Source organism: Protopterus annectens, chromosome 14.part0, assembly GCF_019279795.1.
Source record: "Protopterus annectens isolate FY-2018-M chromosome 14.part0, PAN1.0, whole genome shotgun sequence".
Classification (NCBI taxonomy): domain Eukaryota; kingdom Metazoa; phylum Chordata; order Ceratodontiformes; family Protopteridae; genus Protopterus; species Protopterus annectens.
The window spans coordinates 1159183503-1159196287 of record NC_056748.1 but is presented as its reverse complement, the minus strand read 5'-3'; the positions used below and the strand labels follow the sequence as shown (position 1 = coordinate 1159196287).

At 43.2% G+C, this 12785-nt stretch overlaps 1 protein-coding gene across 1 annotated transcript in view; it reads right to left on the bottom strand.

Moving 5' to 3' along the window:
* The window catches only part of LOC122788829 (steroidogenic acute regulatory protein-like), a 120708-nt gene that overhangs the window by 41187 nt on the left and 66736 nt on the right, over positions 1 to 12785 (bottom strand). The window contains exon 4 of the mRNA XM_044055696.1: positions 11890 to 12048. Within this exon, the coding sequence (XP_043911631.1) occupies positions 11890 to 12048 (159 nt within the window). The remainder of the gene's footprint in view (positions 1 to 11889; positions 12049 to 12785) is intronic.

Here is a 12785-nt window from a genome sequence, read left to right as displayed (position 1 = left end):
GGAGCCATTGGTGCCGAAACCGTCCATAGCACGATCGACACCACTTACCTCGATTCCATTGGAACCGATAGGTGAGTCTCGGAGTCGACGATCTCTCCTTAGTTCCGTGACCGAGAGTCATACTGACCTTTCGGTGCCGACTCTCCCTCTCGGGGCCTCGGCGCAGATCGGCTCGGCTCCGTCCTCGGGGTCGAGACCCATGGGCCCCGTGTCTCGGATTCTTCCATGTTCTTCGGAACCAGGAGGGTCCTCGGTCCGAGGTTCAGGGGCCTTTGACCTCATGAGGAAGGTTTTGTCTACACAGACAACCACTACATCGGACGCATCTTCTCCCTCCCCTAAGGAGCCGCTCTCTGTTTCTGTTCCCACGACACATCCAAAGCGTGGAGCACCATTGTCTCAGCCATCCCTAGAGGATGCCCCCTGTTCCTCTGAGGCCTCACCGGAATCCCCCTCCGATGAGGTCCCGAGGAAAAGATTGTGCAAGAGGAGGCACTTAGACTCCCCACAGGAATCTTTAACGTCTGACACTGACTTGGAGGAGTCAGAGGGGTCCCCAAAATCACCCTCCGAAGATGTCTCATTTGCGGACATATTGGAGATATTAAAACAGAGGGGTGATTGGCAGTCCCTAGCCCCCACTGAGGACGAGTCAGTGTTGCTGAAGGCATTTGGTGCTCAACCTTCTACCTCCTGGGTTACTCCACCCTTCGATGAGTTAATGGAATTAATTGCTCGAAGGGCATGGGAGACACTGGACACAGTGGAACCGGTCCCTAGAAAGCCAAGTAAGTTCATTACTGCCCCCCAGGACAAGACTTACCTAACAAAAGGAGTCCCCGTTGACGCTATGGTGGTGGCAGCAGCTACTAAAAAGGAGATGTCGGAGTCTTCCTCTTCTGTTCATCCTCCTAATAAGGATTCTAGGACTATGGACAGATACGGGAAGCGCGTTTTTAGTTCAGCAACTTTTTCCATGCGTTCGCTAAACTATTTGATACATTTTACACAACTACAGAGGGATCTCATCAAGGAGCTGAGAGATACCCTCCAGGGTAACACAGATGCTGCTGTTTTAGATAAGGTGACAGCACAACTTAACACCCTTACCTCCGTAGTAAACTCGTCCATGAGGCTCATCTTGTATGTGGCTGAAGGGTCGAGTAGGGCCGCAGCTTCAGCGATTGCTCTACGAAGACAATCCTGGATGCGGCTGTGCTCTTTTGCGGAAGCCTTCAAGTCTTCTTTCGCCAACGCCCCCTTTGATGGTGCCACTCTTTTTGGGCCCAAAGTGAAAGAGACATTAACTCGGTGTGAGCAGGAAGGAAAGACTCTGTCTGCTGTCGGAGTCCATTTTTCCGTTCCATCCAGACCGTACCCAAAAGGGCAATGAGGCGGAAAAATGTGGTTCCGTAGAACTCAGGGATCTTTCCAGGCCACACAGAGTGAACCCCCCCCAGAGGCAGAGGGGGGGGGGCAGACAAGGAAGACGCCGCCCTGGTGGCAGAGGGGGTCCGCAGAACCAAGGCGACAGGGATACTATCCCTGGTAAGCCTTTCCAGCACTCCTGAATGGAGGCCCGACTGTCCTGCTCTGGAGGCAGTCGGGGGTCGCTTGGCTTTATACCCACAGGCCTGGCAAACTCTCACCTCAGACTCCTGGGTAAAAAGCATTGTAACCAGAGGATACAAAATACCCCTTATGTCAACTCCACCTCAACACAGAAGGTCTCCAGATGTGCCACCCCGTCTGCGAGGCCAAGCAGCAATAGAAATTTCAAAGCTGCTCAAAAAAAAAGTCATTCAGCCAGTCCCGGCGGACCAAAGAGGATCCAGAACTTACTCAAGGTTCTTTTTAGTTCCAAAAAAGACAGGGGACTGGAGACCCATTTTGGATCTCAGCAATCTCAATACCTTCGTGAAGAAGGAAAAGTTCCGGATGGTCACGCTTCAATCGATCCTTCCATTTTTACAGAAGGACGACTGGATGTGCTCAATAGATCTCAAGGACGCGTACTACCACATCAAGATGGCCAGACCGTCCAGAGATCACCTGCGCTTCCGGCTGGGAGTCAGTCATTTTCAATTTCGAGCCCTGCCCTTTGGGCTCACCTCAGCCCCCAGGGTATTCACCAAATGCATGGCAGTGGTAGCATCTCACTTGAGATGTCTAGGATTCTGGGTGTTTCCCTATCTGGACAATTGGCTCCTCACCGCCACCACCATACAAGCAAGAGACTATACAGTCAACTTTTGTTCCCACCTAGGGATTTCCATAAACTTCAAAAAATCTGTCTTATTGCCCTCACAGCGATTTCATTTATTGGAGCGGACCTAGATACCCATTTAACATTAGCAAAGCTCCCTCAAGTAAGGGTTTCATCCCTCAAGGAACAGGTTCTTCTTCTGCTGCAATGCAGAAAAGCCCCGGCCAAATTGGTGTTGAAAGTTTTGGGTCTCATGGCAGCGTCCCTGATTGCGATTCCCATGGGAAGGTTGCACATGAGACTCCTCCAATGGCTACTGTTCACGCAGTGGTCATTCCAACAGTTACCCCTAAAGTACGAGATACTGATAATGGATTCCTGCAAGCGGGACCTCTCATGGTGGATGTCCAGCCAGGACCTCACCATGGGTCGTCCATTTGTTCTACCAAATCCGACAGCCACTATAACCACGGACGCTTCCCTGATAGGGTGGGGGGGACTTTTTCAGGGAAGAACAGTCCAAGGGGAATGGTCCGACATCGAGTACAACCTGCACATAAATGTTCTAGAAATGAGGGCGGTGTTTCTAGCGTTGCAACACTTTCAAACCCTCCTACCTCTAGGGACAGTAGCAGTTCAGACTGACAACATGTCTGTAGTCTGGTACATAAACAAACAAGGGGGAACCAAATCTTATCCATTATGCAGAGAGGCCATGAGAATTTGGCAATGGGCAGAGTCCACGGGTCGCTTTCTGATAGCAACGCACATACCGGGGTCATCCAACGTCATTGCGGACAGGTTGAGCAGAGCCATCCTGTTACCTCACGAGTGGTCCCTCAAACTACAAGTGGCGGAGAGAATTTTCCGCAAATGGGGACAGCCTTGCTGCGACCTATTCGCCTCCCCAATGAATGCCAAATGCAGAAGCTATTTTGCCCTTCTACCCCCTCCAGGGTATGTCCCCAGGGACTCACTGACACACGATTGGCCCCCCGGGTCTCCTATATGCATTCCCACCTATTCCCTTGATTCCCAGATTTCTCCAGAAAGCCATGAACCTGGAAAGGACAATTATACTCATAGCCCCATTCTGGCCTCGACAGATATGGTTCCCCTTTCTTCGAGCCCATCTATCAGAGGAACCTTGGATCCTGGACCCAGTACCAGATCTACTGACGCATTCGTCGGGAGTTCTTCACCCATCTCTTCTATCCCTCAAACTAGCAGCTTGGCTGCTCCACTTCCCCACCTAGCCAGGTCTGATCTTCTTTCTCCGGCAGTGCAGCGCATTTTGGTTGCCTCTCATAAGGCTTCCACCACAAAACTTTACAACAGTAAATGGAAACGCTTTGTGTACTGGGCATCTAATCAACACTTGGACCCCTTGGTTGCTCCCTTACATAAAATACAAGAATTTCTTTCCATCCTTTTCCATGAAGGGGCCTCTACTTCCACATTAAGAGTGCAGTTGGCTGCCATATCCAACTTTCATGTTGGTGAGAATGGTTCTTCTATCATGTCTCACAGGCTTTGTAAAGCCTTTATGAAAGGTTCGTTCCATCTGCGACCTCCTATCAGGGATCCTTTATTCCCATGGAATTTAAATTTGTTGTTGTCACAACTAATGCTACCACCTTTCAAACCAGCTTCTTCTTCCCCCCTGAAATTTCTGTCTTGGAAGACTCTCTTTCTTGTAGCGGTTACTTCAGCTCGGAGAGTTTCAGAGCTGCAAGCACTGTCTATTAAACCTCCTTACTTAAATTTTCACCCAGATAGAGTTTCTTTACGAACAAATCCATCCCTCCTTCCCAAAGTATGCTCTGTCATTAATATTAATCAATCCATTGAACTCCCCACTTTCTTTAAAAACCATACCAGTAAGCTGGAATATATGTTACACAAGTTAGATGTCCACAGACAACTCAGATTTTATTTAGACAGGACTAAAGACTACAGAAAAACAGATCAACTTTTTGTTGCATTTGCAGATAATGTAAAGGGCATGGCAGTTACAAAACGCACTCTTTCTAAATGGCTTACTGATTGTATAGCCTTTGTGTATTCTAAGTCAAACCAGGCCTTACCCACCAAACCAAAAGGCCATTCTACTAGGTCCGTCTCCACTTCCTTGGCTCATGCAGCTCGCCTACCTTTGGACACGATTTGTGCAGCAGCCATGTGGTCTAAACCACATACTTTCATCACTCATTATAGGGTTGACAAAACCTCCAAAGACAGGACATCCTTTGGTTCCACTGTGCTCAGGAACGTTCTTCCATGAGTCACTCAGGGTGATGGAGCTAGGGACGCTACCCGTGTGTAAAAACAAACGGCGAGATTGAAGACTCTCACATAAAGAAGTTATGCTCTTACCATAACGTTCCATGTGGAGTGTTCATCTCGCCTTTGTTTTTACATTCCCCCCCTTTCCCTCCCTCACGGTTTGGAAGAACGAGTAGGACTTGAGTCTGGTCCACATGTCTTACCTATTCCGGGTATCTTTCTTTACCCCTTGTTGGTTGTCAGTGAGATGGTGTCTCTGAATGTTGTCATTCATAGCAGTTTGTAGCCTGGATATATTAGGATTATTGATTTTTTTCTGGTTTGCTTGCAAACTAGATCTGAGTAATGGCAGGGAGGATTGTGGGATATAGCCTGGTCTCGAGCTTCTCTTAGATGCAAAGCTTTGCTATGCGGCCGACTCGGAGCCGAGGATCGGCTCCGAACCCGTGTGTAAAAACAAAGGCGAGATGAACACTCCACATGGAACGTTATGGTAAGAACATAACTTCTTTTTATCACTCTGCTAAATTAATCCAGTGCTATGACACGTACCACTCTTCAGGACTGCTATGTGAGTATAGCGCTTCAGCAGTGAGGCAGCTCTCTGCAGTCCGGCCACCACCAGCGGATACCATAGCTGTAGAGCAGTCTCTAAATCAGAAGGACTTAAATGATGTGAAAACCTTCAGAGTTAAGGCTTTCACATTGAGGTGGAAGTAAATCTTTCTGAATCCTCATAAATATTAGCAGAAAGGTGTTAATTGTAAAGCTTATTATAAGTGGGAGTATCAGGACTAGTAGATACATCTTCCTCAGACCCTAAAGGAGAAGGAATTCATGAGAAGTAAGCAAGGAATTCTTCATCTGAATCCGTCTCTTCTTCAGAGGACTCCCTGATGAGGTTTTAAAGCCATCAAAGCATTAAACAGCCCTGAGTGAAATTCTACCACTCACTCTGTGGGTCCTACAAGCGCAAGCTTTGTTCTTCATAGAGCAGGTAAGAAAACCATATTAAGTGTTAAATTCAACAGTTTACATAACTGCAAATCTTTGTTCTGCTCTTTTCACATAAAAATTAAGGTTATATGTTATCCCATAATTCATTACATAAAAATACAGCTTATAGTTCAGAAAGGAGAGTCAACCATGAAACAAAAAGGTAACTTATAATTTCAGTATTAACATTTTGTACCATTAAGTCAAAATTAAGCAGCTTTTGTAGGAGTGGTAACAGGAACAACTTAAAAACATACTAATGTAACAAAACCATTTAATATCTTGGGAACATGAAGTCTTGTATGATTTCTTGAGTTTGCCTGTATAACAATACTGCAGACCTTTGTTATGCAGTATGGAAAATATAAATTAGCTACAAAGATGGAATATTTATGCTGCACTAAAAACTTGAGCAGCAGTTAAAGACACCTTCTGGAAGGTAGAAACCAGTATTTGTACATCTGTCCAGGAATTGTGTTTTTCACATATGAGGTGTATGCCTGTTGGTGGGGGGGGGGGGGGGGTCTTTTCACCTACACATTACTAAACACCACAAAATAGAATCCCCTTATGGAAGCACTAAAAGAGTTGGGACAACTGTTTTAAAAGGACACACACTGTTCTTATTTACTGCTACATAAGTACATTTTCCAAGTGTATGAAATTTTACCAACATCTTATCATTACTGTTGCAAAAGCTGTGACTGATGAAATAAATGCGTGTTATATGAATGTACTCATTGAAAGTCAATATTTAAGAAGTGTGAGCCTTGCAGCACTGCTGACTTCTCTTTCCTGGATTCAGACTATGATGCAGTACAGCTACCATAGCATTCTTTTTTTTTTTTTTTTGAACAGTAATCAGGATGTAGATTGCTACAAGGCTGTTTATTGTTATTTTATCTGTGACAGTAAGTGGCATAAAGCTTCTTAAATAGTTGTATAGTTAGTAGGCATCCTTCGATCCCAAAGGAATATGCTTTGCGCCCTTGTTTGGAATGATTTGAACAACCTCTTCTGTGGCTGTGCAGTCCAATCTAGGAGTGGCAGTCCTTTCCACATTCTGAGCAGCATTAGGCAGCTGTTGGTCTAGTATCATGGGCATGGATCTTTCTGAGGGCTCTCTTATCCTGTACTCTCCTTGACAAGGTGGTTTCATACCTAGCGAGAGCTTCCTTCTCTTCCACTTTCCAGGCATACTTGTCTGAGGTGGGAGAATACCAAGTGTTCACACTGATGGGGAGTGTACTAAGGTCATGCTTGCATATATCCGTGTAGCACAGTTTGGGTCGCCTTTCAACCTCTTTCCAGACTCTAGCTCTCCAAAAACAAGGTCTTTTGATATTCCGCCATCCATCATGCATGAGACATGACCCAACCAACACATACACCTCTGTTTCAGGGTGAACATGAAGGTGGTACCTGTCATCTCAAGTACTGTTTTGTGTGGGATCTTGTCCTGCCATGAGCGCATATGGAATACATTGTTACCAAGTATGTGCCTAAGGCAGCACATATGGAATACATTGCTACCAAGTATGTGCCTAAGGCAGTGCATATGGAATACATTGTTACCAAGTATGTGCCTAAGGCAGCGCATATGGAATACATTGTTACCAAGTATGCGCCTAAGACAGCCCATATAGAATACATTGTGCCGCTGCTCCTATTTTGAGCTCAAAGTCCATATTACACTGGCATACAGTTTTTTTGTTGTTGTTGTGTCTTTCGGCTTATCCCGGTTAGGGGTCGCCACAGAGGAACTCCGGTCCGCTAATGTTTGGTAGTGGATTTTACATGCCGAGTTACCAGCCCTGACGCACAACCTTCAACGAAGGCACGCCCATTCACATATGCCTCCACACAGAAGACACTCTAGCTGAGAATTGAACGGGACAACGTCTTGCTGTGAGGCAACAATGCTACCGCAGCACCACTACTGCGGTATACAGTAATGTGCTCAAAACACAGGCTGTGAAAACCTGCACCTTGGTCTGCTCTCTGAGCTTATTATTAGCCCATACTGTCTTTATCAGCCTGGAAAATGTCATAGCGGCTTTTCCCAATGTGCTTGTTGCTCTCGCTATCAAGTGACAAGTTGTCAGAGATTGTAGATCCTAGGTAAACGAACTCATGGACAACGTCCAGCTCATAGTTGTTAACTCTGACTGATGGCTTATTGCCCACATTTTGGTCCATCACCTGGGTCTTCTTTAAACTGATTGTGAGGCCAAATTCCCTACATGCATCTGCAAAGTGAATCATGAGTGATTGAAATTCCTTCCAAGTGTGAGCATCATCAGTGAACAGGAACTCCCTTAGACCCTTCCTAAGCACCTTGGCCTTCAGTTTATGCCATGACAATTTGAAGAGGCTACTGTCCATTTTGGTTCAGAGAAATATACCCTCTGTATCAATTCTGAAAGCAAATTGCAACAGAACTGAAAAAAGATAACAAACAATACTGTAGTCAGTACACACTCCTGCTTCACTCCACTGAGAATCGTAAAGCTTGTGATGATGGTCCCCGTCATGCCTTCATGGAAGGCCCTGATAATGCTAAGCAGTGTTAAAGGACAGCTGATCTTTGCCATAATTGCAAACAGACCTTTCCTACTGAAGAAGTCAAATGCCTTGGTCAGATCAATGAAGGCAATATACAGAGGTCTGATCTGCTCCCTGCACTTTTCTTGCAGTTTCTATAGTAGACTGTTCAGCTCTGAACCCACACTGAGACTCGGCGTAAGCTCTCTCTGCAAGAACATGGAGCCTCTTGTAGACAAAACGTGCAAATAGCTTCCTTACAGTGCAAGAATGTGGAGCCTCTTGTAGACAAAAACGTGCAAACAGCTTACTTACAGTGCAAGAACATGGAGCCTCGTGTAGACAAAACGTGCAAACAGCTTCCTCACAATACTGAGAAGGTACTGGTTTCAAAGGTTTTCATAGCGTGGGTGGTACTGAGAAGGTACAGGTTTCAAAGGTTTTCATAGCACGGATGGTAATAGGGATAAGCTTCCACTATCTACAAAATGCTGCCATGGCATGTGTCTCTAATAGCCTTTGACAACCCAAGTCCAGCTGTTGACCTTCACATGTGGCTTAGTTTCTATGCTCAAGGAAACCATTTGTAATGAAATGACTGTATATGTGTATATGTAAAACAGTTACTGCACTTCTGGTGTTGCCTTTTTATTCCATAATATGTATAGTCAGTTGGCTGTGAGATGTTGATGCGTTAAGGTCATTTATGCTGAGTTATAAATAAAAGTTACAACTTTGCTAAAACTAATGTTGAATCCAGACATTTCTGAATCGACCAACGGATACTGTAAAGTAACTTTCAGAGCAAGCTCTGACATTATCTATTTCATAACTGGGTGAGTGTGCTGGTCCAAAGATACTTTTCAGCCATGACCTAGGCTGTTCTGTGAACAAACAAAGGAAGAAGTGCAATATCAGTCACAAAACAAGTCAGGACGTAGCGTAGAAGGAATAGTTGGAATGTACCAACCAGCTGTAAAATATATTGGGAACAGTTGCAAATAGATGACATTACAAATTTACAAGACATTGTGAGACGATTCAGTAACTTTTGTGATGTTTTAAAGGTTTTAAAGGAACAGAAGATACAGTTTTAGAACGCAGATGAAGAAAATAACGGCAAAAGAAAATGCAGAAGGAAACGAAGATGACAAACTGCAAAAGTGAGAACAGAGGCCGAAAAACTTTAAGAGAAAAACTTATAGCTAAGCAATGAGGCTAGAAGCAATTACACTATGCAGTGAATATGTAGTGGGTACAAAAGGGCCACCTGATGCAGGAGCCACATTCAAGACATAGTTCACATACTTGTGCATTTCTGTTAGTTTCCATCACTTAGTCAAAAGGTAGGTTGAGTGTCCAGATGGGGTGGATGTGGTAAAAGGTGATCATATTAATATATTTCAGCTCATTTTCCAACAATTAATATGAGCAGTTGCTCCCCAGCACATACACAGCTTACACACGTAACCAAATGCATGCAATGCGTCAAGCATGTAAGCATTTTACTCATTGCCAGCAGTACCTTAGTGTCTTTGCAGGTAGCCCATGCACGTTAACCTTGACAAGAGTCCACAGTGAAGAGAAAAAGGGACTGACTGTCTAGTGTAGAAAAAATGTGACTTTAGCAATGGATTTCAGCTTGCTGTCACCAAGTACGAAATCCATATCAGCCACCCCTTCCCAAACGATGAACCAAACACAGATAATTGTACATCTACTTATGTATTCTGTTATTTGCTATCAGTAGCTTAAATGCAGACTGATGGTTCAGCTAGACTGGTTAGAGCAACACTTCTGGCTAGTGGAGAGGAATGGACATAGTATTGTATTTTACCCTGTTTTGAACATCTGACAAAAGACACACACACAACCAAATGGAAGCAACATGGATATATTCAGATATGTATTTAAGCTACTTGCCTACAGTAACTCAGGCTCATGTGGACTCTCCGGCTGAGCTGGTATAGTAACCTTGACTTACTGCTGGACAGAAAACTGTGCCAACAGTAATACATTTACAAAATATAACAAAGGCAGCTTTCTCCACAAACAAATGCCCACAAGAAGTGAATGAAGGTAATAGTACTTTTAGTTGTTTATTTCAGCTTATTGTCAACACTAACACAAAGACCCATTTCTTGCCCATCTGCACCTTTAGTGACTGGATAATCGACAGAAAAAAATGCTAGTAGTAGTATATTGCAGCTGGTCATGAACAAAAGCAAAGGCAGTGCTCCCACATGCAGAACAACCAGAGACAAGCAATAGTCCAACTATTAATGTGTTTCAGCTTGTTGCCTCCAGCAAGTGAGATTGTCCAGTTTTTGACAGGCATAGTAATCACTGCTTACTGGATTGTGTGTGAAGTGTCAGCAGCAATGGATTTCAGCTGTTGCAGATGAGAACAAAGGCAGCCCCCTACCATAAAACCCAAAGACAACCAATAGTCCATTGCCTAGGTGAATCATCTCATAGCCACATGTAAGGGGAAAAGCAGACCAATTGTTTAATTGTCTATGGGTACTGTAATACCTGACTGGGTAATGAACAGAGAACCTTTCACACAGTAATGTACTTCAGCTTATTTCTAGAAAAAAAGAAAAGAAAGAAAGGTAGTACCCCTTAAGCACAGAGACACTAGAACCAAATACAAGTAGTAGTCCATCAAGCTACATATTTCACCTTTTTATCTTCTGGAACTCAAAGGCACACAAACTACCCATATGGAGTTGTACACTAAGCCTAAAAGCCCTGATAGGGAAGATTATGAAGTGTCTGTAGTAATGTGTTGCAGCTTGGCAAATTGTTGATAACAAACAGCAAAAGCAATGCAGCCACCCCTTCCCCTAAACACACAGGTATGGATACAAAGGTCCTTTTGAACTTTTAAGAAATGAAAAAGCACTCCACAGAAAACAGTAACTTAAACTGTGTCTAACAGCTGTACATAGTAAGTCTGAGTCTGCTTTACTGCATAGTAGCCCCCCCCCCCCCATTCCAAGGTACTGTGATCTTTTATTTAATATATATAAGTAGCAGGTGTGGGGGTACAAGAAAGCAAAGCCCCCTACATAGTCACTGTAAAGCCTTCATAATAAAAGTGCCGTAGTGGCATTGAGGTGAACTTTGAGATTCACTCTATGTTTTTGTAGCTGCATTTTATTTTTCATGGTTATGGGGCTTCGAATTAAAGGCCTCACACTTCTGATAAGAAGTCCTCCTCTTCATACACATAAACAATGAAATGCCAGCCAATATGAGTCTGGTGATTTATTTAAATCAACTTGAATACTTAACAATAATGTTCTTCATTTTATTTTAATAGTTCATGGAAACACTTTTGTAAACATTTTCCCTTTTTTTGTGATGCAGCTAATTTCCTGTGGCTACCACAATATTAGTACCTATCCTAGGCTGGGATGGCTTCAGGGTGGCTATGATGTTTGAGACTTAGCTAATTAATACCATGTATTATAGAACAGGTGTTTTTTTCTGCAGTAACCCTGCAGATTTCTAGCAACTGTGGTGGGACTGGCTTCCCAGTGCTTTTCAAGTTTCAGTGAATTTAATCATTAGATCTTTTTTGTTTAATATTTACTAATCTGCAAATAAGTAGTAATAATTTGCACAGACTTTTTATTTTTTTTGCAGTGTTTGCTTGCAAGCCTTTACCAACTATTAACCCCTCCAGTAAAATGTGGGAGCATGTTTCACTCCACAAGAGTTTTCCATTCTAATTATCGGCTCCCAAATTAAAACAGTACTAAAAGAACAGTAAAAACGTAACACAGTTGTGAATGATGTGCAAAGTCATAAATGTTTAACACATTTGCAAGTTGGGTGCAAAGTCTTACTTGTATCTGTCTCACGCTTGGATTCCACTCATCCATCTTTTCCAGCTGATCAAATAATTCCACATAAAGCTGCTTAGTGGGGGCATCCAAAATGGCTTCCATTCTGAAGACCTTCCCAACTCCAGGAAGCCACTTACTTGAGACATTGTCACCATTTTCCTGTAGAATAAAAACAATGTTAATATTTTTCTGACAAATTAATATTCATTATAAACTGATACTGATGTGGGTTATTTTTTCTGAATCGTTTTAGCATGTTTAATTTAGTGATATAAAGAGTGATTTAATACACTGCTCTATGTACCAAGTCTTTTGCTGAAATGCAGTCACAGTTACTAGCATGTAGCTTCCCTTGAGCTTGACAGCTGAACTCCTGGTGCTCAAGTCATTGCATTATGTAAAACATTGCAAAATGTGGACATCCAGTAAAAAAAGAGGAGTAACTTTCTGAAGAAGGCCATGCAATTAAAAGAGCAATAAAAAAGCTGTAGTAATGACATTCTTTTGATATTTTCTCCATTGATTTATAGTCCCTTGTCTGTATAAAATATAAACATGCTTGTGTTAATCTTGCAAATGTGTGCTGGCAAAGGCAAGCACTGTATATTATTATTAGTCATGCAGAAATGGAAGAGGTTTGCTACTTTCAGGCTTGCACTATCAGTTCTAATCTTAATAGAGTATAGATGGTTGGTGGCAGTCACTTTGAGTCTTGCATGTCTAGGCAACCATTTCCCACATTGATTGTGTGCATGTAAGTTGCAACATGGAAACGTATATTAAAAAACGTCATGTAGAATACGTTAAAAATAATAGCATTTTTCAGAATGACTGCCTTAGCAATCATATCATGGAATATGAATGGCACTGTAGATATGGACAAGAAGCAAAGAGTA